This window comes from Salvelinus fontinalis, chromosome 11, assembly GCF_029448725.1.
Source record: "Salvelinus fontinalis isolate EN_2023a chromosome 11, ASM2944872v1, whole genome shotgun sequence".
NCBI classification, from domain to species: domain Eukaryota; kingdom Metazoa; phylum Chordata; class Actinopteri; order Salmoniformes; family Salmonidae; genus Salvelinus; species Salvelinus fontinalis.
The window spans coordinates 4,230,460-4,258,055 of record NC_074675.1 but is presented as its reverse complement, the minus strand read 5'-3'; the positions used below and the strand labels follow the sequence as shown (position 1 = coordinate 4,258,055).

Sequence of the window (27,596 nt, the reverse complement as noted above, 5' to 3'; positions counted from 1 at the left end):
ATCTTTGTGATTATGAATTTGATTGGATACGTGTTATTTTGTTTCCTTTGTTATGCAGCACAGACTACTCAGTAAATATACCACTTTATGGTTAAAGGAATTCCTGCCTCAGTCTCATCCATTCTTCTGTCACCTGACACGTGACCACCTGTTCACCTTCACTGTCAGTCATCCTACCTGTCCAGCTACCCACATAGATTCCACTAATCTTTCACATGTAATTGTTAAAAAGAAAAACAGTCACATTATCAATCATCACAGATCACTGCACCTGTACATAGCCCATCTGTAAATAGCCCATCCAACTACCTCATCCCCATACTGTATTTATTTATTTATCTTGCTATTTTGCACCCAAGGATCTCTACTTGCACATTCATCTACTGCAGATCTACCACTCCAGTGTTTAATTGCTATATTGTAATTACTTCGCCACCATGGCCTATTTATTGCCTTACCTCTCTTATCCTACCTCATTTGCACACATTGTATATAGACTTTTCTACTGCATTATTGACTGTATGTTTGTTTATGTGTAACTCTGTGTGTTGTATGTGTCGAACTGCTTTGCTTTATCTTAGCCAGGTCGCAGTTGTAAATGAGAACTTGTTCTCAGCTAGCCTACCAGGTTAAATAAAGGTGAAAAATATATTTTTTAAATGTGCACAATTCTCGACTGATTTCAATACCAGATAAACATGTCATAAATAAATACATCACTCACCCTAACGTCAGGTCAAGACTCCTCAGACCACAGGCTGAGTTGATACTCCACTTCCTCCTCGTCACCAGTGGGAAACCAACTAGGATAATATTACACAGGCGGATTAGATTACATCAGATATTCATTGATTTATAGAATTTATTTGATATTTAAAGTATTAGGACGCTGCAGCCGGAGAAAACATTACATATAACCTCAGATATAATACTCTGCCAGCTAGTAATACAGAGATGAACATCACAGAGACATTAAACATTAATACAGAGATGAACATCACAGAGACATGAAACATTAATACAGAGATGAACATCACAGAGACATTAATACAGAGATGAACATCACAGAGACATGAAACATTAATACAGAGATGAACATCACAGAGACATTAAACATTAATACAGAGATGAACATCACAGAGACATGAAACATTAATACAGAGATGAATATCACAGAGACATTAAACATTAATACAGAGATCATAGTTAAGCCAAAAAAAACACTTTCAATAAAATAATTATTGAAACATTCAGTGAACGTTTTAAGGAAGTAAAAAAAAAACTCAAAATTTCTCTCAGCGTTAATAAAACCTCCCAGGAAAACTTTCAGGGAACCATAGTAAGACGTTCTCAGAACCTCCCTGGAACCATAGTAAGACGTTCTCAGAACCTCCCTGGAGCCATAGTAAGACGTTCTTAGAACCTCCCTGGAACCATAGTAAGACATTCTCAGAACCTCCCTGGAGCCATAGTTAGATGTTCTCAGACTCTCCCTGGAACCATAGTAAGACGTTCTTAGAACCTGCCTGGAGCCATAGTAAGACGTTCTCAGAACCTCCCTGGAGCCATAGTAAGACGTTCTCAGAACCTCCCTGGAAGCATAGTAAGACGTTCTCAGAAACCTCCCTGCAACCTTAAACTTAAGGTTCCCAGAACAGGCTAAGTTTTCCCAGAACCAATGGTAAACCAAAAATGTACGTTCCCACAACTTCAACTAACCAAATTTGCTAGTTGGGATTCCACTTCCTGTACTCCATGTCATATGCCAAATTATGTTGACAAGGAGTAGAATGTTATCACAAAATAGACTGGTACCCAGGCTATGGAGATCCGTAGGGTTGAGAGCCTGTTTTGCGAGGGAGACCTGGCAAGACTTGTTTAGCAGGACCTAGCTAACTGTAGACTTAGTTAGCAGGACCAGGCTAACAGTAAACTTAGTTAGCAGGACCAGGCTAACAGTAAACGTAGTTTGCAGGACCAGAGTAACTGTAGAATTAGATAGCAGGACCAGGCTAACTGTAGAATTAGTTAGCAGGACCAGGCTAACTGTAGAATTAGTTAGCAGGACCAGGCTAACTGTAGAATTAGATAGCAGGACCTGGCTAACTGTATAATTAGATAGCAGGACCAGGCTAACTGTAGAATTAGATAGCAGGACCAGGCTAACTGTAGAATTAGAAAGCAGGACCAGGCTAACTGTAGAATTAGATAGCAGGACCTGGCTAACTGTAGAATTAGATAGCAGGACCAGGCTAACTGTAGAATTAGATAGCAGGACCAGGCTAACTGTAGAATTAGATAGCAGGACCAGGCTAACTGTAGAATTAGTTAACAGGACCAGGCTAACTGTAGAATTAGATAGCAGGACCTGGCTAACTGTAGAATTAGATAGCAGGACCAGGCTAACTGTAGAATTAGTTAACAGGACCAGGCTAACTGTAGAATTAGATAGCAGGACCTGGCTAACTGTAGAATTAGATAGCAGGACCAGGCTAACTGTAGAATTAGATAGCAGGACCAGGCTAACTGTAGAATTAGATAGCAGGACCAGGCTAACTGTAGAATTAGATAACAGGACCAGGCTAACTGTAGAATTAGATAGCAGGACCAGGCTAACTGTAGAATTAGATAGCAGGACCTGGCTAACTGTAGACTTGGATAGCAGGACCAGGCTAACTGTAGACCTAAGTCAGGCTAACTATAGACCTAAGTCAGGCTAACTGTAGACCTAAGTCAGGCTAACTGTAGACCTAAGTCAGGCTAACTGTAGACCTAAGTCAGGCTAACTGTAGACCTAAGTCAGGCTAACTGTAGACCTAAGTCAGGCTAACTGTAGACCTAAGTCAGGCTAACTGTAGACCTAAGTCAGGCTAACTGTAGACCTAAGTCAGGCTAACTGTAGACCTAAGTCAGGCTAACTGTAGACTTAAGTCAGGCTAACTGTAGACCTAAGTCAGGCTAACTGTAGACCTAAGTCAGGCTAACTGTAGACCTAAGTCAGGCTAACTGTAGACCTAACTGCACCTGGAGGTGAAGAGAGCCTTCTCATTGATCATCTGGACTCTGAAGATGTTGACAGCCTTATAGACGTCTATCACATCCTGGTACTTCTCCAGTAGATGCCTGGAGAGAGAGACAGGTTAGAAAAGAGTCACTCCACAATATCACCACACTTGACAGGATTAAACACAACAATGTGGACTTGAGACACTATAAACCTCCATAGGCAATCAATATCATCAATATACCTGTAAGATGTCCCTGACTCATCCTTCTGGTTCCTCTGGTCTGAATGCATGTCCTCTCCCCCCCACTGGTAGCAGGGGCAGGGGAAGAGGCTTAGCCAGGGGTAGAGGCAGGGGCTGGGGCCTGGTCTGGTCCTCTCAACCAGGGGCAGGTTCTTTGCCAGGTAAGGTCTGAGCAGGGCTCTGGGCAGCAGAGACACCAACCAGTAGATTGGCTCCTCATTCACAATGTCATGGAAGCTCTGGAGGTACTGACGCACGGCTGCCGAGGGCTGGATGGAGGACCGGTTCTGTAGGCAGGAGGACTAGTGACTAGGCATCAGGATAGATAATAATAAGGTATTTGAGGTAGATATGTACATGAAGGCAGGGTGAAGGGACTAGGCATCAGGATAGATAATAATAAGGTATGTGAGGTAGATATGTACATGAAGGCAGGGTAAAGTGACTAGACATCAGGATAGATAATAATAAGGTATTTGAGATAGATATGTACATGAAGGCAGGGTAAAGTGACTAGGCATCAGGATAGATAATAATAAGGTATTTGAGGTAGATATGTACATGAAGGCAGGGTAAAGTGACTAGGCATCAGGATAGATAATAATACGGTATTTGAGGTAGATATGTACATGAAGGCAGGGTAAAGTGACTAGGCCTCAGGATAGATAATAATATGGTATTTGAGGTAGATATGTACATGAAGGCAGGGTAAAGTGACTACAAAGTTGGGTTGCAACTTGTAAGATGTCGCTCTTCTCCGTCGGCGCCATCTTGGTATTAACAAAGAGGAGGAGACATGTATTAGGTTTCAGAGGAGAGACAGGTGTTTTAGTCTGTGGCCTGCTGAGATGGGGAGGTTCTGTTGGGAGGAGAGAGCGTGTTAACAGTTATGGTGGTGTGTGGTTCCGTACTGATGGCTCTGAGACAGAGCTAGAGAGGATCTGCAGAGAAGAATGTGAGAAACTCTCCAATTAAAGGTGTGCCAAGCTTGTAGCGTTATACCCAAGAAGCCTCGAGGCTGGAATCACTGCAAATTGTGCTTCATCAAAGTATTGAGGAAAGGGTCTGAACACTTATGTAAATAAGATATTTATTCTGTTCTGATGGATCTGAGACAGAGCTTGTTACCAGGTGTGGTGTGTGGTTCATTATGTTTATATTGATGAGTGGCCCAAAAATATTCAAATCAATATTAGAATAAGGCTGTAACATAACAAAATGTGGAAAAGTCAAGGGGTCTGATTACTTTCTGAATGCTCTGTGTAGACTGTATTCCAGTCAAGACTCATCCTATATAACCAGGACTCTACCTGTGTTCAGGCTCATCCTATATAACCAGGACTCTACCTGTGTTCAGGCTCATCCTATATAACCAGGACTCTACCTGTGTTCAGGCTCATCCTATATAACCAGGACTCTACCTGTGTTCAGGCTCATCCTATATAACCAGGACTCTACCTGTGTTCAGGCTCATCCTATATAACCAGGACTCTACCTGTGTTCAGGCTCATCCTGTATAACCAGGACTCTACCTGTGTTCAGGCTCATCCTATATAACCAGGACTCTACCTGTGTTCAGGCTCATCCTATATAACCAGGACTCTACCTGTGTTCAGGCTCATCCTATATAACCAGGACTCTACCTGTGTTCAGGCTCATCCTGTATAACCAGGACTCTACCTGTGTTCAGGCTCATCCTGTATAACCAGGACTCTACCAGTGTTCAGGCTCATCCTGTATAACCAGGACTCTACCTTTGTTCAGGCTCATCCTGTATAACCAGGACTCTACCTTTGTTCAGGCTCATCCTGTATAACCAGGACTCTACCTGTGCTCATTTTGGCACTCTTTTCTTAGATTTAGTCTAGTCTTAGTCATTTTGAATAAAATGTAATTAAGTCAAATTTTTGTCATTTGAATAATGAATTAGTCTAATTGTCAAAATGACGAAAAAGGTGTCCCCTTTTAGTCAACTAAATGCCCTTTTTAATCACATCACATTTGTTGTGCCTCATTAACCTACAGTAAACATACATTACTGACTTCCATGTGCACAAACATACATAGCCTTGTTCTAACAACAGATTTTTCTCCATAACATCCTATTCTCTTCCCAACAGCAGAAGGTATATATAAGAATTATTTGTAAATTCCTAATTCAGCATACATAGAAATTACACATTACATGGAAAACAAACAGACACGAGAGAGAGAGAGAGAGAGAGAGAGAGAGAGAGAGAGAGAGAGAGAGAGAGAGAGAGACGTGGGTAGAGAGGTCACGATCAGATGAGCTCCTGCATTTTTCAGCATTTTCTTTAAAAAATATAGATTTAGAGTTAGATAAACTTGGATTTTTTGTCAGGAACACATACAGGATGCTACCCTCTAAAACATAACACTCACTTCAAATCAAAACTCAAAACCTACAACCTGATTTTGGACGGAATTACAGAATCACCTGAAAAGTTCACAACAACCAAGGATTATAATTCTATATAAATTCTATATAAATTCTCTGGAAAACAACAGAAACCTGAAAACACCACCCAACCTGGAACTGAGTGAGTAATGTTTAGTCTGAAACTATATTCTATTTCCAAAAGCCAAGAAGAAAAATACATGACATTACTTTATAAGGACTGAATGGTAACATAATTCTGCCAAGCTTGATACATCTTCAACTAGCACTTACGTGTCAAGTGAGAGGTGTCAAAGCCCATTAGCCCAACAATGGCAGGAGAGTCGAATAGTCTACCCCAAACAAATGGAGAGGCCTTAGAAGCTGCCTCCCGCTGTTCAGAGGTAATTAAAATACAGTACCCGGTGAGTGTAAAGAATGATAAGGCAAAAAAAGATCACAAAATGAAGCTCCTTATGGAAAATCAAGAGACACTTTTTGCTGACTATTACAAAAATGGGAACATCAGCAACCTTATCTTCCACACAAACCATCCCCTGGCATGGCACAGTGCTATATTAGCACACTACCCCTCTGTTAAGAGAGGGGGGGTTAACGAGGGGTGGAAACTCAGGATTCTTGACAACGAGGACGAGGAGTCAGCTAACATAAATCTTTATAAGTCTGGAACAGTAATGGTACAGGGCAACCCCAAACAGTTTCAGCTGGACTTTCACCTAATCAAAGAATTAGCCCAGCAGGAGAAGCTCTCCCTTGATAAAGATACCCCCACCCCAAGCGGGTCAGACCAGACCTCTTCATCAGGACCCACAGACGAGCAACCCTCAGCAGACAGTCAACCTCCCAGCACAGAGTACTTCCCCCTCATTGAAATGAAGGATAAATTCACCCAGCTGGAGGTAAGGCAGGTGGAGCTGGAACAGCAGGTGATTACACTCCAGTCAGCACAGACCCAGACAACAGTCCAGCACAATAACACCCCTTTAACCAGACCCAGAGTGCTGGAGGTGGAGAGAGACATATCTGCTCTCTGGACAGTGGTGAGACAACTTCAACAGGAGAAAGAGCAGAAGCAGGAGCAGGAGCAGAACAGAGCACTAGAGGAGAGGATCAGACTGCTGGAGGAGAGGGAGAGGGGGATGGAGGAGAGGATCAGACTGCTGGAGGAGAGGTGGAGGGGGATGGCATGTGACAGAGAACAACCCACTAGGGAGGTGGCCATCCCCACAGAGACGCCAGCAGAACAGCCCACCTCAGCACCCGACAAAAGTCTCAATAACACAGCAGAACAGTCCACACCAGACCCTGACCATAGAGTCGACATCACAGCAGAAGAGACAAAAGAAAAACCCTAAGCCCAGCAGCTCTCACCCCCTCTGAGCACCCCCCCTGTCAGCCACCCTGATAGCCCTCCTGACAACCCCCCCACACCCACTGAGGACAAACACAAGACACAGATTGTCCTCCTTATGGACTCAAATGGGAAATATATAGAAGAAATAAAACTTTTTCCCAAACACAGTGTGTCTAAACTCTGGTGTCCAAACACCCAGCGCGCCCTAGACCTTCTGTCTGAGGACAAACTAGGCTCACCTAGCCACATAATAATACACACAGGCACAAACGACCTGAGAGCGCAGCAGGAAAGGGTGGCCACAGCACTAAAGGGAGTGATTGAAAAAGCTTCTTCTACTTTCCTCAACGCACAAGTGGTTATCTCCACCCTGCTACCACGAAAAGACTTCCACCCTGCTACAATACAGCGGCTAAACGCAAGCATTTCCCGTGACTGTGCCTCAAAACCAAATGTCTTTCTGGCCCACCACTCCACCCTGGACTTGAACAGCCTCTATAACCAGGTCCACCTCTACAAGGCAGCAGTGCCCACCTTTGCCCGGACTCTAAAAGACATCGCTCTCAAACGCAGCCCCAACAATTCACACAGGAGCAACAGATCAATAGACACCCCACCCAGACCAGCAAGACACCCTCCAAGACCTTCAGGAACCCCCCCTGGACCTACACATAGAGGACCCACGCCAAGAGGACTTACATCCAGACCACAGAACCCCCAGACACATCCACACCCCCACCCCAGCCAATCAACACCCCCCCACATCAACCATGCCCACACCCAATTTAGGCCCCCTCAGATCAGACCTATGCCACTCCTGCCCACCCCATGCACCCCACCCCTGCAAAGAGGGCGTCAACATGGAAGTCACACATACGCCCAGGTAGTGAGCGGGCAAACAGGCCCAACCCCCACTCTTACACTCGCTCAAGCCAACGGCATGTACCAGATGCTCAGCAGGCTCTTCTCACACTTACTGGCCTGAGGCCAAACCACGACCAACAACATTGGACACTTTATGGAACAAAAAGCCTTCACTATATCATCCTGGAATATCCAAGGCCTGAGGTCATCTCCCTTTGGCCTAAAGAGCAGGAACCCGAACTTCACCAAAGAAATCGGTAATGCAGACATTGTCATCCTGCAAGAAACATGGTATAGAGGAGACGGACCCACTGGTTGCCCTCTAGGTTACAGAAAGCTGGTAGTCCCATCCACCAAACTACCAGGTGTGAAACAGGGAAGGGACTCAGGGGGAATGCTAATTTGGTATAGAGCAGACCTAACTCACCCCATTAAATTAATCAAAACAGGAACATTTTACATTTGGCTAGAAATTCAAAAGGAAATTATCTTAACAGAGAAAAATGTCCTCCTGTGTGCTACCTATATCCCCCCACTAGAATCCCCATACTTTAATGAAGACAGTTTCTCCATCCTGGAGGGGGAAATCAATCATTTCCAGGCCCAGGGACATGTATTAGTCTGTGGCAACCTAAATGCCACAACTGGACACGAACCTGACACCCTCAGCACACAGGGGGACAAACACCTGCCTGCAGGTGACAGCATTCCCTCCCCCATATGCCCCCCTAGACACAACTATGACAACATAACCAACAAAAACGGGTCACAACTCCTGCAGCTCTGTCGCACGCTGGGTATGTACATAGTCAATGGTAGGCTTCGAGGGGATTCCTATGGTAGGTACACCTATAGCTCATCTCTTGGCAGTAGCACTGTAGACTACTTTATCACTGACCTCAACCCAGAGTCTCTCAGAGCGTTCACAGTCAGCCCACTGACACCCCTATCAGATCACAGCAAAATTACAGTCTACTTGAACAGAGCAATACTCAATCATGAGGCATCAAAGCCAAAGGAACTGAGTAACATTAAGAAATGCTATAGATGGAAGGAATGCAGTTTGGAAACCTACCAAAAAACAATTAGGCAACAGGAAATCCAATCCCTTTTAGACAACTTCCTGGTTAAAACGTTCCACTGCAATAGTGAAGGTGTAAACTTGGCAGTAGAAAATCTTAACAGTAAAAATCTCAAATAGAAAACCGAGGAAAATGAACAACAATGACAAATGGTTTGATGAAGAATGCAAAAATCTAAGAAATAAATTGAGAAACCTGTCCAACCAAAAACATAGAGACCCGGAAAACCTGAGTCTACGCCTTCACTATGGTGAATCACTAAAACAATACAGAAATACACTACGGAAAAAGAAGGAACAGCATGTCAGAAATCAGCTCAATGTAATTGAAGAATCCATAGACTCTAACCAATTCTGGGAAAATTGGAAAACACTAAACAAACAACAACACGAAGAGTTATCTATCCAAAATGGAGATGTATGGGTAAACCACTTCTCCAATCTTTTTGGCTCTATAACAAAGAATAAAGAGCAAAAACATATACATGATCAAATACAAATCCTAGAATCAACTATTAAAGACTACCAGAACCCACTGGATTCTCCAATTACCTTGAATGAGTTACAGGACAAAATAAAAACCCTCCAACCCCAAAAGGCCTGTGGTGTTGATGGTATCCTTAATGAAATGATCAAATATACAGACAACAAATTCCAATTGGCTATACTAAAACTCTTTAACATCGTCCTTAGCTCTGGCATCTTCCCCAATATTTGGAACCAAGGACTAATCACCCAATCCACAAAAGTGGAGACAAATTTGACCCCAATAACTACCGTGGAATATGCGTCAACAGTAACCTTGGTAAAATACTCTGCATTATCATTAACAGCAGACTCGTACATTTCCTCAATGAACACAATGTACTGAGCAAATGTCAAATTGGCTTTTTACCAAATTACCGTACAACAGACCATGTATTCACCCTACACACCCTAATTGACAACCAAACAAACCAAAACAAAGGCAAAGTCTTCTCATGCTTTGTTGGTTTCAAAAAAGCCTTCGACTCAATTTGGCATGAGGGTCTGCTATACAAATTGATGGAAAGTGGTGTTGGGGGTAAAACATACGACATTATAAAATCCATGTACACAAACAACAAGTGTGCGGTTAAAATTGGCAAAAAACACACACATTTCTTCACACAGGGTCGTGGGGTGAGACAGGGATGCAGCTTAAGCCCCACCCTCTTCAACATATATATCAACGAATTGGCGCGGGCACTAGAACAGTCTACTGTCTACTGTTTGCTGATGATCTGGTGCTTCTGTCACCAACCAAGGAGGGCCTACAGCAGCACCTAGATCTTCTGCACAGATTCTGTCAGACCTGGGCCCTGACAGTAAATCTCAGTAAGACCAAAATAATGGTGTTCCAAAAAAGGTCCAGTCGCCAGGACCACAAATTCCATCTAGACACCGTTGCCCTAGAGCACACAAAAAACTATACATACCTCGGCCTAAACATCAGCGCCACAGGTAACTTCCACAAAGCTGTGAACAATCTGAGAGACAAGGCAAGAAGGGCATTCTATGCCATCAAAATGAACATAAATTTCAACATACCAATTAGGATCTGGCTAAAAATACTTGAATCTGTCATAGAGCCCATTGCCCTTTATGGTTGTGAGGTCTGGGGTCCGCTCACCAACCAAGATTTCACAAAATGGGGCAAACACCAAATTGAGACTCTGCATGCAGAATTCTGCAAAAATATCCTCTGTGTACAACGTAGAACACCAAATAATGCATGCAGAGCAGAATTAGGCCGATACCCACTAATTATCAAAATCCAGAAGAGACGTTAACCTCTAACGAGCCTCAACCCCGGATCCGGGAGCACCCCCCCCAATCGCTAGCATAGCGTCACAATTAAATAGTAGCATCTAAATATCATTACATCACAAGTCCAAGACACCTAATGATAGATACAGATCCTGTGAATAAAGCTACCATTTCAGATTTTTAAAATATTTTACAGGGAAGACACAATATGTAAATCTATTAGCTAAACACATTAGCAAAAATCACCATTTTTCTTGTCCACCATTTTCTCTCAACACCAGTAGCTATCACCAATTCGGCTAAACTAAGATATTGATAGCCACTAACCAAGAAAAAACCTCATCAGATGACATTCTGATAACATATTTATACAGTATATACACATCACGACAAGAGAGACAACATGACAGTACATAAACAGAGATCTAAGACAACAATATAGGCTGCTGGTAAATTTACCAGGGTCACGTTCAGTTGAAAAACGTTCTGGAACGTTGCAGAAATTCTATGAATTCTAGAAATTCTATGAATATTACCGCTGTTATTCCTATTCCAACCGTCAGAGAGCCATGTTTATTCTCGATCCTGCTGAACGCACCCCCATGTTGTGAACTATAGCTAGCTAATGAGGTAACGTGACTGGACAAGGTGTAGCCTAAACAAATGGTTAACGGGTCCGATCCACAAGTAGCCTAGTTTTAGAACGAACCAGCGATATGCTTTATCAACGTAAAATGCGGGCAACTAGCGCTAAAAGGAAAAAGAAACGTAGCTCCGGCGTTATGGGTCATGTCTTTTGTACAGTAGAATCGAGCCATTTTCTCTGAGGAAAACAGGGAAACTTGGGCTACAGAAACTGTTTATGAAAAGCAGTGGGAAACGTGGGGAGGTTGAGTGAGACTACAAATTCGTAGAACACCTACTTCTGGTTGGGAGGGGGGGGTCCAAAATAGGGCAGGGTTGTCAGACTTCTTTTTGCTTTGGGAAGAGTTGTGTGGTATTTTATTGGGCACAGGGGAGGGAAGTGAGTTTTTTCCCTGGTTTACATTCGCTCTTCTGCTCGTGTTTTCCCTATAAACAATGGCTTGATTTACTTTTGATATGACCCTAATAAAGTTAAGAAACGTTTGTAAAGGTTTGATATGGTGTGGCTAAGCTTTAAGCTTTAGCTACTGTTAGGATTTATGTTTATGCACTATAGCCGGGTAGCATATAGGTTGAAAATGAATAGTGTTTTGTTACACACACACACACACACAATACATAGTGGGGTGTGTATGTAGGTGTAAGGCAGGGGTGTCAAACATACGGCCCGCGGGCCGGAACCGGCCCCCAAGGAGGTTCGATCAGGCCCGCAGGATAATTTGAAAGTGGAAAAAATGCATAAAAGACATGGAATTAATATTTTTAATTCGCTGCAATTCATGGATTATCCGCTAAGGGGCGCACTCTTTCCATCAGAGTAGAAGACAAGCCGCATCACTGAGACCGACTGAAAACAGCAGACGGTATCAATGCGCCATCTGCTGCTTGTTACGACGTTGTTAACCTGTTGGGGATGGGGGCGCTGTTTAGACTATTTATGCTAATTGGGTAATTTTTGAAACGGCTTCCCACAAAATCCTTGATCGTACAATATGCATATTATTATTATTATTGGATAGAAAACAGTCTATAGTTTCTATAGGAGTTGAAATTTTGTCTCTAAGTGGAACAGAGCCCATTCTACAGCAATTTCCCTGACATGGATTCAGATTTCAGAAATGTTGGCCACTGTTCTGAAGTCAGTTAAAAGGGCACTCTTGAGCCTCCCGGGTGGCGCAGTGGTCTAGAGCACTGCATCGCAGTGCTAACTGCGCCACCAGAGTCTCTGGGTTCGCCCCCAGGCTCTGTCGCAGCCGGCCGCGACCGGGAGGTCCGTGGGGCGACGCACAATTGGGCTAGCGTCGTCCGGGTAAGGGAGGGTTTGGCCGGTAGGGATTTCCTTGTCTCATCGCGCTCCAGCGACTCCTGTGGCGGGCTGGGCGCAGTGCGTGCTAGCCAAGGGGGCCAGGTGCACGGTGTTTCCTCCGACACATTGGTGCGGCTGGCTTCCGGGTTGGAGGCGCGCTGTGTTAAAGAAGCAGTGCGGCTTGGTTGGGTTGTGCTTCGGAGGACGCATGACTTTCGACCTTCGTCTCTCCCGAGCCCGTACGGGAGTTGTAGCGATGAGACAAGATAGTAATTACTAGCGATTGGATACCACGAAAATTGGGGAGAAAAAGGGGATAAAATTTAAAAAAAAAAAAAAAAAAAAAAAGGGCATTCTTATTGCTATGACTGTACGGACACTTCTTACGTCTTCCCCTGGATGCCTTTACGTGATGACGATTCCAATGGGGTCGATTGCGCGTTCACAGGCCCTACAAATGAAAAAACCCTGAGGCTAGTCATTCTTTTGGAGCTGCGTCATGCGCCTAGAGGACACCGGCCCTCTCCTGTTCCAAGCATTAGTGAAGGGGGTAATATTACTCGGGTCATGTTTCTACTCGTTATGGGAGTTAAAAACATCATAAGGTAGTTAATTTAAAGCGTTTTATAGCAATTTATATCCGTTTAGTGCGATTTTGGGACATTTATTTTTGAAACGATGTGAATAGTTGGGCACGCTTTTCAGTTCATCCCGAACGCAGTTGGCATTTCCACATGGCAAGAGGACAGCTTTCCACCAAAAGACGATTTCTCCCAAGAAAGGATCCTTTGCCCAAGATACTGATGGAAGAACAGCTCAAGGTAGGACATTTTTATTATGATAAATCGTGTTTCTGTCGAAACATTTTAGTGGCTTAGGACGCCATGTTTTTTGACGTAGCTTCGCTTGGCGCAAACTGTATTGAAAAGTAAGGATAAATTAAAAAATGTAATTCCGCAATTGTATTAAGAATTAAATTGTCTATCAATCCCTGTCCACCCTATATTTTTTAGTCACGTTTATGAGTATTTATGTATAAGAGTAGATCACTGTCTAAGTGGCGCAAGGACATTTTCTGACCAGCTTGTCTACATTTCACATTGTCTAACCATGATTTTGGTGGCTAAATATAAACATTTGCGATCAAACTCTATATGGATTGTGTAATATGATGTTACAGGAGTGTCATCGGAAGAATTCTGAGAAGGTTAGTGAAAAAATTAATATCTTTTGGCGATGTTGACTTTTATCGCTCACTTTGGCTAGAATCAATGCTGGGCTGCTATGTGCTATGTGCTATGCTAATATAACGATTTATTGTGTTTTCGCTGTAAGACACTTAGAAAATCTGAAATATTGTCTGTATTCACAGGATCTGTGTCTTTCGATTCGTGTATGCTGTGTATTTTTACGAAATGTTTGATGATTAGTAAGTAGGTAAACACGTTGCTCTAAGTAGTTTTTCTATTCCATTTGTGACGGTGGGTGCAATTGTAACCTATGCCATCTACCTGAAATATGCACTTTTTTCTAACAAAACCTATCCCATACCATAAATATGTTATCAGACTGTCATCTGATGAGTTTTTTTCTTGGTTAGGGGCTATAAATATCTTAGTTTAGCCGAATTGGTGATGGCTACTGGTGTTGGTGGACAAATAAAAGATGGTGGATTATGCTAATGTGTTTTTAGGTAATAGATGTACATCTTTACATATTGTGTCTTCCCTGTAAAACATTTTAAAAATCGGACAAGTTGACTGGATTCACAAGATCTGTGTCTTTCATTAGCTGTATTGGACTTTAATGTGTGAAAGTTAAATATTTAAAAAAAATATTTTTTTTGAATTTCGCGGCACTGGTTTTTCAGTGGGGGGGGGGGGGGGTGTGCCGCTAGCGCCACGCTGATCCTAGACAGGTTAATACCTTGGTCTCTACCTCTCCGCTACACCCTCATTAGCCAAAATGTCGTTATCCAAACGGAGAAAAGTAGATAAGGAGTGTAGAATTTTCAAAGAAAAATGGACCACGTCCTATTTATTTACAGAGATGCACGGAAAACCTTCGTGCTTGGTGTGTTTGCAACAAGTTTCGGTATTGAAGGAATATAATATTCGACGCCACTACGAGACTCATCACAGCGAAAAATATGACGGCTTGCAAGGACAACTGAGAAGAGATAAGATTAACGAATTGCTGGCGGGTCTGAGGAAACAGCAGTCAACTTTCATCCAGAGCCGAGAAGTCAGTGAAGCAGCGGTAAAAGCCAGCTACCTAATTGCTAGCGAAATAGCATTAGCATCGAAGCCGTATTCCGACGGTGACTTTGTTAAACGATGCATGATGAAGGCGGCTGAACTTGTATGTCCCGAGAAGCGACAAGCTTTTGCCAATATTAGCCTGACGAGGAATACTATAGCAGAGAGGATTTCGGAACTATCGGCAGATTTAGACAGTCAATTGAAACAGAGAGTCAAGTCATTTATTGCATTTTCCGTGGCAATTGACGAGAGCACTGACATCACAGACGTGGCCCAACTGGCCATATTCATTCGAGGAGTTGATGAGACATTGACTGTTACTGAAGAGTTTCTTGAGTTGGTGCCAATGATGGACACCACAACAGCCGAGGACATTTTCGGCTCTGTCGTTGCTGCATTGGACAGAGTTGGAGTGGACTGGTCCCGCGCTGTCAGCCTGGCTACAGACGGCGCGCCATCCATGGTCGGAAAGAAAGCAGGTGTCGCGACAAAGTTCAAAGACAAAGTACAAGCCCTTAATGGAGGAGATCGTTTCTGGACATTTCACTGTATTTTGCACCAGGAGGCATTGTGTTGCAAGTCGCTGAAAATGGACCACTTCATGGAGGTGGTTGTTCGCACTGTAAATTTCATCCGGTCCAGAGGTCTGAACCATCGTCAGTTTGACAAACTTCTCAGCGACAGCAACATTACCCACAGCCTGCCATACCACACTGAAGTGAGATGGTTAAGCCGAGGCGCTGTGCTGAGGCATTTCTTTGATCTACGAGAGGAAATCGGACAGTTCATGGAGAAAAAAGGAAAACCGGTGTTGGAATTACAATCTCAGGAATGGCTACGGGACCTTGCATTCTTGGTTGATATTACTGAACACTTGAACAATCTGAACAAAATGTTGCAAGGCCGCAAAAAAGTTGTCACACAGTTTTCTGACAACATACATGCATTTAAGTTGAAGCTGACTTTGTGGGAGATGCAACTGGCAAATGGCAACCCTGCTCATTTCCCCTGTCTGAGAGATGTGTGTGTGACCAGACCTGATGCGGACATGAAACGGTACAAAGACAAAATTGCAGGACTACTGCGGGAGTTTGAGAAACGTTTTCAGGTATTTGGTGAACTTGAGACAGAATTTTCAGTTTTTCGCTCACCTTTCACAGTTAAAGCTTCTGATCTGCCGGTCGAAATTCAGCTAGAGATAATTGATTTGCAGTGTGATGCAGATTTGAAGGGCAAATTTGCCTCTGTAGGTCTGGACAGATTTTATCAGTATCTACTACCAGGGTACCCCAAATTAACAGCCCTGGCTGCTAAAATTTTGTGCATGTTTGGGACAACCTACCTTTGTGAACAAATTTTCTCAGTGATGAATATCAATAAAACAAAAATGCGTTCAAGGCTCACAAACAAGCACTTAAATGACATTCTGAAAGTGACAGCTAGTCAGGACATGACACCTGGTGTTGATGCACTTGTACAGGCCAAAAGATGCCAAGTTTCAGGAACAAATACAAGTCCAGACTAGACTAACACCTTTAAAATGCTGCCTTAGATACTGTTTGCATTGAAAGAATACAGCTCTGTGAAGATGAATCCTTACTGTGGTGATTTAAAAAATGTGCACTTTAATGTTAGTCAGCAGCTTCAAAACAAAAGTTGTGTGATGGAATTCTACTGTTCATACAACTCCATAAATTTTCAGTATGTATTGTATGTGTATGTATGTTTCATGTATGAAGTTTACAGATTTACAGGACAGGCGAACACTTTCTTCATTACACATTTAAAATCACTCTCCTTAGTTTGTAAGGTGTACGCAGGGATTACATTTTGATTTTATATGCGTATGTGTAAGTGGTTTAAAAATTCCTTTCTTTAAAAGTCTCATTTAATCTTAAAGTGCATTACTATATTTTTCAGCACCAATTAAAGTTTTGTGCCTTTGTACAATCAGTGGGATCAGTTGCAATGCATATTTGTGAATGATAAAAGTAAATTGCACATTTGTCTAAGGAAATATGAGGTGTTTCATGAAATGTTTTGTAAAAGGATAGTTCATTAAATTTCAATATTTTCCTAATGTTCTTGTGCTTCTTTACACCAAAACAAAGGAAAGACATGATATTTTGGTTATTTATAGCAGAGTATGGTATAATTTTAATGGTCCGGCCCACTTGACATCTCCCTAGGCCGTATGTGGCCCACGATGCGAAATGAGTTTGACACCCCTGGTGTAAGGACTGACCACCACAGGCCATAAAAGCTGTGGACAGTCTGGAGAGGAGAGGGGTGCATCTCTCTCGACCAACCAGGAGTTTAGAATACTGGACAATACCATATTAGGAACTGTTTCAGTGTGGAATCGACAGACACAAGACGGATCTGATCTACCCAGCAACCAGATGTGGACAAAGGAACGCGCCAAGGGGCTTGGACAAAGGGCCAGCAAAGGGGGGGGCAAAGTCTAAACCAAGCCCAGCCTCTACTGTGATAGGCTAACAGACGCGTTGAAACTACGTCATCACGATATAAGAACAGCTGTTTACGTACTTCCTGCCAGTTCTCTGATCTACCCTGCGCGGAGATCCAGTGAACCCGTATATACGAAAATTGCATTTACCATTTATCGTTTGAGTTTAATTAAAATACTTAAAATATATTCGGTGACTATGAATCACATTTTGTCCTGATGCCAGATTTGGAATGACGCAAATCTCTTTCACTACTGCATAAAATACTGTATATTAAGATATGTTATCTTAAATCATATATTCAAGATATATTTTCTTAAATTGTATATGAAGATATATTATCTTAAATTATATATTAAGATATATTTTCTTAAATTGTGTAATTAGATAAATTATCTTAAATTGTATAATTAGATATATTATTTTAAATTGTATTTTAAGGGTGATTGTTATAACAGCTTCTTACCAGATGTGGTGGAGTTTGGTTCTGGGCCTCCTTCAGAGACTCCCGGTAGCGTTGATGTGTTCTCTGGAGAAACAGCATGATGTCTGGAGGACCCTGGACTGTTCTGATCAGCACCTGTTTCACACACACATTTACACTGTTATACAGAGCAACTTATCTTAAGATAGCTAGGCACGACAAACACGTATTGTCGTGGAAAATCGGTTCAAACCATAACACTTACAAGAACTTGTAAATTCAAATAGACTTTTAATACTATGTATCAAGAGCCGGAACGATCCGCGGATCCCACCTCTTCCCAGAGCACTGGTTCGCTCTTTATACACATCCACACACATGAGATCATTACATACATTAATTAAATTACTTCTCCTATGGTCATCTGCCACCATTATCCTTCATTTCAGGCTTCCTGCTTGTCTACACCCAATAACGCCTGTATCCGCTCTTGATTAGATTATAATGGAGCAAGGACCCCCTTGTCCCCTAAAATGAATATATGTCTATCTTGCCCTAAGCACTTATGACCTTTACCTTAAGCACTTATGGCTGTTACTGTCAATTTTATCTTCATAATGGTGTCCTGCTTTTTCCATACATGCACTTTAAAGCACGTATGACTTTGGCCATCTGCTAATCTTTGGTTTCCTGTATTTTACCAGAATGGCAAATGCACTCACGTCTGCCTTCTTCTCCTATTTTCTAGTGTACACCTGTCTATTGTTTAATAGTGTGATATCTACCTACATATGTATCAATTACTCCTACAGTATCACAGTCATAGTAAGTAAATCTTTACGGTATTCGTTTTATTTCATGTATTTTCTTTTCACCTGCAGCATGGTGATGACTCTGTCCAGGTATAGCACCTCCTGGTGGCAGAAGTCAGCGTAGCAGTGGGCAGGCAGACGTCTAGAATACATCCCTCTGAGGAAGGCTGAGTAGAGGGTCTCATCTGCTACTCTCTTACCAGTCTCCCACAGGACGTCATAAATACTCACCTCTTCAACCAGCTCTGGGGGAGGGAGAGGGGGGAGAGAGAGAGAGAGAGAGAGAAATATATATAGTTTTATTGCTGTGGTGCAGTTTTCACAAGTATGTGGTACATTTTACCAATGCTTTGTACAAAACTCAAAACAATCAAAAGGACTGTTGTTTCAAAACTCAAAGCACATTTTTTATTGACTATTATAACACATACAATCATACAGTCCCCCCCCCCCCCCCCCCCAAATCAGCTCTCCACAAACTTCATGTTTACATCCATGATGAAACCACGTGGATAAAAAAACTACATTGAAATTCCACTAATTATTTTGTTCTAGAAATTGTTGCTGATGTACTCAGAGACAGATTCATTGCAGTGAAGAAACGTCCATGGGCGTGGCGTAGAGTTTGGCCAGGAGCATGGAGTTTGGACAGGAGCATGGAGTTTGGACAGCCAGTCAAATGGTGAATGATGGCACAGTAAAATACAGATACCCACCTTTCTGGAGAGACGATGTTCTGTACTCTGCTCCTGAATATGGGCTTATGCTGTATGAATAGAAAGACGTAGTAAAATGATTAATGACAACTATGGCTATACAGTATACATAGTACACATACTGTATCTATTGTAACTATTATCTATGCCAGCTACATAGACCATCAGACTGTTAAACAGCCATCACTAGCCAGCTACCACCCGGTTACTCAACCCTGTACCTTAGAGGCTGCTGCCTTATATACATAGACCATCAGACTGTTAAACAGCCATCACTAGCCAGCTACCACCCGGTTACTCAACCCTGTACCTTAGAGGCTGCTACCCTATATACATAGACCATCAGACTGTTAAACAGCCATCACTAGCCAGATACCACCCAGTTACTCAACCCTGTACCTTAGAGGCTGCTGCCCTATATACATAGACCATCAGACTGCGGACCACCCATCCCGGATCCGGGATCATTCTCATCAGAAAAGCTGACTAGCATAGCCTAGCCTAGCTCCACAGGGATATCATATAATATAATTTAATGAAATCACAAGTCCAATACAGCAAATGAAAGATAAACATCTTGTGAATCCAACCAACATGTCCGATTTTTAAAATGTTTTACAACGAAAACACAACATATATTTATGTTAGCTCATCACAATAGCCCAACACACAACGCCATTTTTTCACCGCAAAGATAGCTTTCATAAAACCCACAAACAGAGATAAAATTAATCACTAACCTTTGAACAACTTCATCAGATGACAGTCTTATGACATCATGTTATACAATACATTTATGTTTTGTTCGAAAATGTGCATATTTATAGCTACAAATCGGGTTTTACATTGCAGCCATGGTCACAAATGGCACCAAAATGTCCGGAGAAATTTTAGACAGCCAAGTTAATCTAACAGAAAAACTCATCATAAACTTTGCTGAAAAATACACGTTGCACATATAATTAAAGATACACTGGTTCTTAATGCAACCGCTGTGTTAGATTAAAAAAAAATACTTTAGTACAAAGCACAGCATGCAATAATCTGAGAGAGCGCTCAGCCATTCTCCGCCATGTTGGAGTCCAAAGAGTCCACAAAAATACGAAATAACATCATAAATATTCCCTTACCTTTGATGAACTTTCATCAGAATGCAGTGCCAGGAATCCTAGTTCCACAATAAATCGTTGTTTAGTTTTAGAATGTCCATTTCTTCTGTCAAATTAGCAACTTTAGCTAGCATGGTGTAGCGCACGTGTCCATGAAGATTTTACGCATGAACGAAAAATTCAAAAAGTGATAATAAAAGTTGAAGAAACTAGTCAAACTCAGTTGAGAATCCATCTTTAGGATGTTTTTCACAAATATATCCAATAACGTCCCAGACGGAGCATTTCTTCGTGTCTACCTAACGCATTGTAGACAACGATATGACAAACCTAAAGTGCCTAGTAGCCAGGTACTACCAATATGGCTGACCTCTCACTCCAACGACTCCCATCCGGTCCCAGAGAAGGACACTTCATTCCACGTTCTACTGCTTGTTGACATCTAGTGGAAGGCGTATGAAGTGCATACAGATCCATAAATACAAGACAATTGAATAGGCAATGCCTTTCACAGAGACCCATTTCAGAATTTTCACTTCCTGTTTGGAAGTTTGCCTGCCAAATGAGTTCTGTTTTACTCACAAATATAATTCAAACAGTTTTAGAAACTTCAGAGTGTTTTCTATCCAATAGTAATAATAATATGCATATCATATGATCTAGGAAAGAGTACGAGACCATTTAAATTGGGCACAATTTTATCCAGAAGTGAAAAGGGTGCCCCCTATTTCCAAGAGGTTAAATAGCCATCACTAGCCAGCTACCACCCGGTTACTCAACCCTGTACCTTAGAGGCTGCTGCCTTATATACATAGATCATCAGACTGTTAAATAGCCATCACTAGCCAGCTACCACCCGGTTACTCAACCCTGTACCTTAGAGGCTGCTGCCCTATATACATAGACATGGAATCACTGGCCACTTTAATAATGGAACACTAGTCACTTGAATAATGTTTATATTCTGCTTTACTCGTCTCATATGTATATACTGTATTCTATTCTACTGTATTTTAGTCAATGCCACTGATAATGCTAATTATAATATTCATATATTTCTTAAGTCCATTATTTTACTTTTAGATGTGTGTGTATTGTTGTGAATTGTTAGATATTACTGCATAGAGGAGTCCGATGTTTTCGGAAAAACAGCCAATCAGTTGGGAATAACATGTAACACAACTGTGTCACTGATTCGTTGTCTGTTCACCTCCATGGCTATATGCTGATTCCCCATTAGGACAACTGTGAATTATCTAGCAGCATAACTTTTATCCAAATTTCAATAATCTGTTTTTTGCTTTGTCATTATGGGGTATTGTGTGTAGATTGATGAGGGGGGGTGTAATCCATTTTAGAATGAGGCTGTAATGTAATAAAATGTGTTAAAGTCAAAGGGTCTGAATACGTCCTGAATGCACTGTATAAGTAGCTTTAGAAATAAGATTTATTACATCAATAACTTGCTAACATCAGATAATATTCTGTATAGTAGCCATTTATGAGACTAAGATAATTCCTTTAATGATACAGCAGTAGCAATAAGGAAATAACATCTACAGAAGAGACAGGAATGCTTATGGGGGAGGTGTTGCTGTATATATTCACAGCCATTTCCCTGTAATGCTTAGATAAGATCTCATGTCAAGTGTTATTGAAGAGGTGGCAGGTTTACCTTGCATCATCTAAATCCTTTTAGGGGTATTTATATAGGTCACCAAGTGCTAACAGTCAGTATCTAGACAATGTGTGTGAGATGCTTGATAGTATATGTGACGGTAAACAGAGAATCTACTTTCTTGGGGACCTGAATATTGACTGGTTTTCATCAAGCTGTCATATGCAATACATGTACAATTGTCTCAAGGCTTCAAAATCCTTCTTTAACCCGTCTCCTCTCCTTCATCTACATTGATTGAAGTGGATTTAGCAAGTGACATCAATAAAGTATCATATGTTTCACCTGGATTCACCTGTCAGTTTATGTCATGGAAAGACACGGTGTCCTTAATGTTTTGTACACTCAGTGTGTAAACGCAACATGTTAAGTGTTGGTCCCATGTTTCATGAGTTGAATTGTTTTCCCCAGAAATGATCCATACGCACAAAAAGCTTATTTCTTTCAAATGCATTTATATCCTTATTGGTGATCATTTCTCATTTGCCAAGATATACTCCATCCACCTGACAGGTGTGGCATATCAAGAAGCTGATTTAAACAACATGATCATTACACAGGTGCACCTTGTGCTGGGGACACTAAAAGGCCACTCTAAAACGTTAAGTTTTGTCCCACAACATAATACCACAGATGTCTCAAGTTTTGAGGGAGTGTGCAATTTACATGCTGACTGCAAGAATGTCAACCAGAGCTGCCAACTAACCTGGTGTTCCTCTGGTCCTCATCAACTGGGATATCTCTGTTGGAATCCTCAAACCAAACCCTGTGAATAAGAATCAAATCAGAAAATCCACATCACATCATAGCATCATTAGTGTGTAATAAAATGGAATGAACAGAAACTTGAGCTTACATGTTTTGCCTTTCAATGACGTGGTTGAAGACCACATATCTTTGGGGAGAGAGGAGAGAATCAGTTCAAGTCTGTCATGAAAACAGTTCAGTCCTTTTTACACAAAATGTGAAGCTGACACACTGCTTTTCTTCCACATCAGATGTGCAGCTTGTCTTTGAAGCCTAATTTGTGCGCTACACAATTAGGCCACACACAACGCAAGAATGCAGTTAGCTACTGAAAATGGTGATCCAGCGTAGTTGAGTCGAGTTACAAGTTTGCGTATCCTATTGTATTACGTAGGGTATATATATACATTAGGCTTTACACTATCCTTACATCACCTTGAATGTGGTGTGGCCAAAGCCACATTCATGCTGCATTTGTGTGTGCAGCTATTGACATACAGTGCAAACCATATTGTATATAGTAGTATTTAAAAGAAGACAAAATATTTAAACTATACAAGAGCTTTTCAACTAAACCATTGAACACTTGAATAACGCAATGATTAAAAAGTGTGAAGACATTTTATTAAAGGGTTTTTTGCTTAAGCTATTACAACAACAATGACGTGTAATTATTGCACGGGCACGTGGCCTCGGAGAGACATTGTCTTTATTTATGATGCCCACGAGCGCCAGGGAGGGAGAGCGGGGGCAGGCGTGACAGTATCCCACCCCCTCTGGGGGCCTGATGGGCCGTCAGAGCCATGGGAGCTGGACAAGCTGGCTGGGGGGCGTAGAAGCCCGACGAACCGGCAGAGGCGTGGGAGCCTGGCGAACCGGCTGAGGCATGGGAGACTGACGATCCGGTTGAGGAGTGAAGCCATATGATCCCGCTGAGACGTGGGAGCCTGATGACCTGGCGGAGTCGTAAAACCCTGACGATCCAGCTGAGGCATGACGTGGGATGGGAGCCTGCCGAGCCAACTGGGGCAAGGAAATCTCTCGAGCCAGCTAGAGCGTGGAAGCCTGACGAGCCAGCTGAGGCAGTGGCCCCGGACCCGACGTCACCACCAAGACCAAAAAGCCAGCACTCCCTGATGCTTCAAATGGCGGCTGTAAGAATCACTGCTGATGATGAAAAGTAGGTACAGGAAGTGAACATTTATTTAAGAACGGACATGGAACAGGACAGGAATTGCGTCAGAATAAGCTAACAAAATGACAAACGACAGTAATGTGGAAGCGGAGAACAACCTCGAGAACAGACAGATATAGGGGAGGTAATGAAAGCAGGTGATAGAGTGCAGGTGCAGTCTGATGCGTGTGATGAGGTAAATAGGTGTGCGTAATGATGGTGGCAGGAGTACGTAATGCTGTGCAGCCTGGCGCCCTCGAGCCCCAGGGAGGGAGAGACTTTCCGCACATTGTTTTCACCAAAGCAATTGTGGCTGGTAATATCAAAGTCTCTGCGGTAGTGTGTGGTTTCATAGCATAAGATTACAGAGGGGGATCTTTAATGGGAGCCTCTCCGACATAATCAAGGTAGAATCAGAAATCCCCAGGGCAGCTGTCTAGGCCCCTTACTTTTTTCAAACTTTACTAACAACATGCCACTGGCTTTGAGCAAAGGCAGGGGGGTTTATGTACAGTACCAGTCAAAAGTTTGAACACACCTACTCATTCCAGGGTTTTTATTTTTTTGTACTATTTTGTACATTGTAGAATAATAGTGAAGACATCAAAACGATGAAATAACACATATGGAATTGTAACCAAAAAAGTGTTAAACAAATCAAAAAACATTTAATATTTGAGATTCTTCCAATTAGCCACTCTTTGCCTTGATTACAGCTTTGCACATTCTTGGCATTCTCTCAACCAGCTTCATAAAGTAGTCACCAGGAATACATTTCAAATAAAAGGTGTGCCTTGTTAGAAGTTAATTTGTGGAATTTCTTTGAGCCAATCAGTTGTGTTGTGACAAGGTAGCAGTGGTACACAGAAGATGGCCCTATTTGGTAAAATACCATGTCTATATTATGGCAAGAACAGCTCAAATAAGCAAAAAGAAACGACAGTTCTTCATTACTTTAAGCCATGAAGGTCTGTCAAGGTGGAAAATGTCAAGAACTTTTGAAGTCACAAAAACTATCAAGCGCTATGATGAATCTGGCTCTCATGAGCACCGCCACAGGAAAGGAAGACCCAGAGTTACTAGTGCTGCAAAGCATAAGCATAAGTTCATTAGTGTTACCATCCTCAGAAATTGCAGCCCCCAAAAAATGCTTCACAGATTTCAAGTAATCGACACATCTCAACATCAACAGTTCAGAGGAGACTGCGTGAATCAGGCCTTCATAATCAAACTGCTGCAAAGAAACCACTAATAAAGGACACCAATAAGAGGAAGAGACTTGATTCTGCCAAGAAACTTGAGCAATGGACATTAGACTGGTGGAAATCAGTTATTTTGTCCAAATGTGAGATTTTTGGTTCCATCCGCCGTGTCTTTGGGAGACGGAGAGTAGGTGAACGGATGATCTCTGCATGTGTGGTTCCCACCGTGAAGCATGGAGGAGGAAGTGTGATGGTGTGGAGGTGCTTTGCTGGTGACACTGTCTGTGATGTATTTAGAATTCAAGACACACTTAACCAGCATGGCTATCACAGCATTCTGCAGCGATACGCCATCCCATCTGGTTTGCGCTTAGTGGGACTATCATTTGTTTTTCAACAGGACAATGATCCCAACACACCTCCAGGCTGTGTAAGGGCTATTTGTCCAAGTAGGAGAGTGATGGAGTACTGCATCAGATGACCTGGTCTCCACAATCACCCAACCTCAACCCAATTGAGATGGTTTGGGATGAGTTTGACAGCAGAGTGATGTAAAAGCAGCCAACAAGTGCTCAGCATATGTGGGAACTCTTTCAAGACTGTTGAAAAAGCATTCCAGGTGAAGCTGGTTGAGAGAATGCCAAGCGTGTGCAAAGCTGTCATCAAGGCAAAGGGTGGTTACTTTGAAGAATATAAAATCTAAAATATATTTAGATATGTTTAACGCTTTTTTGGTTACTACATGATTCCATATGTGTTATTTTATAATTTTGATGCCTTCACTATTATTCTACAATGTAGAAAATAGTAAAAATAAAGGAAAACCAATGAATGAGTAGGTGTGTCCAAACTTTTGACTGGTACTATATACACTGCTCAAAAAAATAAAGGGAACACTTAAACAACACAATGTAACTCCAAGTCAATCACACTTCTGTGAAATCAAACTGTCCACTTATCAAGCAACACTGATTGACAATAAATTTCACATGCTGTTGTGCAAATGGAATAGACAACAGGTGGAAATTGAAGGCAATTAGCAAGACACCCCCAATAAAGGAGTGGTTCTGCAGGTGGTGACCAAAGACCACTTCTCAGTTCCTATGCTTCCTGGCTGATGTTTTGGTCACTTTTGAATTCTGGCGGTGCTTTCACTCTAGTGGTAGCATGAGACGGAGTCTACAACCCACACAAGTGGCTCAGGTAGTGCAACTCATCCAGGATGGCACATCAATGCAAGCTGTGGCAAGAAGGTTTGCTGTGTCTGTCAGCGTAGTGTCCAGAGCACGGAGGCGCTACCAGGAGACAGGCCAGTACATCAGGAGACGTGGAGGAGGCCGTAGGAGGGCAACAACCCAGCAGCAGGACCGCTACCTCCGCCTTTGAGCAGGAGGAGCACTGCCAGAGCCCTGCAAAATGACCTCCAGCAGGCCACAAATGTGCATGTGTCTGCTCAAACGGTCAGAAACAGACTCCATGAGGGTGGTATGAGGGCACGACGTCCACAGGTGGGGGTTGTGCTTACAGCCCAACACCGTGCAGGACGTTTGGCATTTGCCAGAGAACACCAAGATTGGTAAATTCGCCACTGGCGCCCTGTGCTCTTCACAGATGAAAGCAGGTTCACACTGAGCACGTGACAGACGTGACAGATTCTGGAGACGCCGTGGAGAACGTTCTGCTGCCTGCAACATCCTCCAGCATGACCAGTTTGGTGGTGGGTCAGTCATGGTGTGGGGTGGCATTTCTTTGGGGGGCCGCACAGCCCTCCATGTGCTCGCCAGAGGTAGCCTGACTGCCATTAGGTACCGAGATGAGATCCTCAGACCCCTTGTGAGACCATATACTGGTGCGGTTGGCCCTGGGTTCCTCCTAATGCAAGACAATGCTAGACCTCATGTGGCTGGAGTGTGTCAGCAGTTCCTGCAAGAGGAAGGCATTGATGCTATGGATTGGCCCGCCCGTTCCCCAGACCTGAATCCAATTGAGCACATCTGGGACATCATGTCTCGCTCCATCCACCAACGCCACGTTGCACCACAGACTGTCCAGGAGTTGGCGGATGCTTTAGTCCAGGTCTGGGAGGAGATGCCTCAGGAGACCATCCGCCACCTCATCAGGAGCATGCCCAGGCGTTGTAGGGAGGTCATACAGGCACGTGGAGGCCACACACACTACTGAGCCTCATTTTGAATTGTTTTCTTGACATTATATCAAAGTTGGATCAGCCTGTAGTGTGGTTTTCCACTTTAATTTTGAGTGTGACTCCAAATCCAGACCTCCATGGGTTGATAAAT

The 27,596-nt window shown here is 42.6% G+C and overlaps 1 protein-coding gene across 1 annotated transcript; it reads right to left on the bottom strand.

The window, feature by feature from the left end:
* Positions 1-720: 720 nt before the first annotated feature.
* On the bottom strand, positions 721-22,942 carry LOC129864899 (uncharacterized; the record flags this gene model as incomplete). The annotated part of the gene is given in 7 exon segments (XM_055937213.1): positions 721-803; positions 3,025-3,123; positions 3,249-3,535; positions 17,904-18,017; positions 18,737-18,918; positions 19,390-19,439; positions 22,883-22,942. Coding segments are annotated over 7 exon segments (859 nt in total), but the record flags the coding sequence as incomplete, so codon positions are not given.
* Between the last annotated feature and the right edge of the window lie 4,654 nt (positions 22,943-27,596).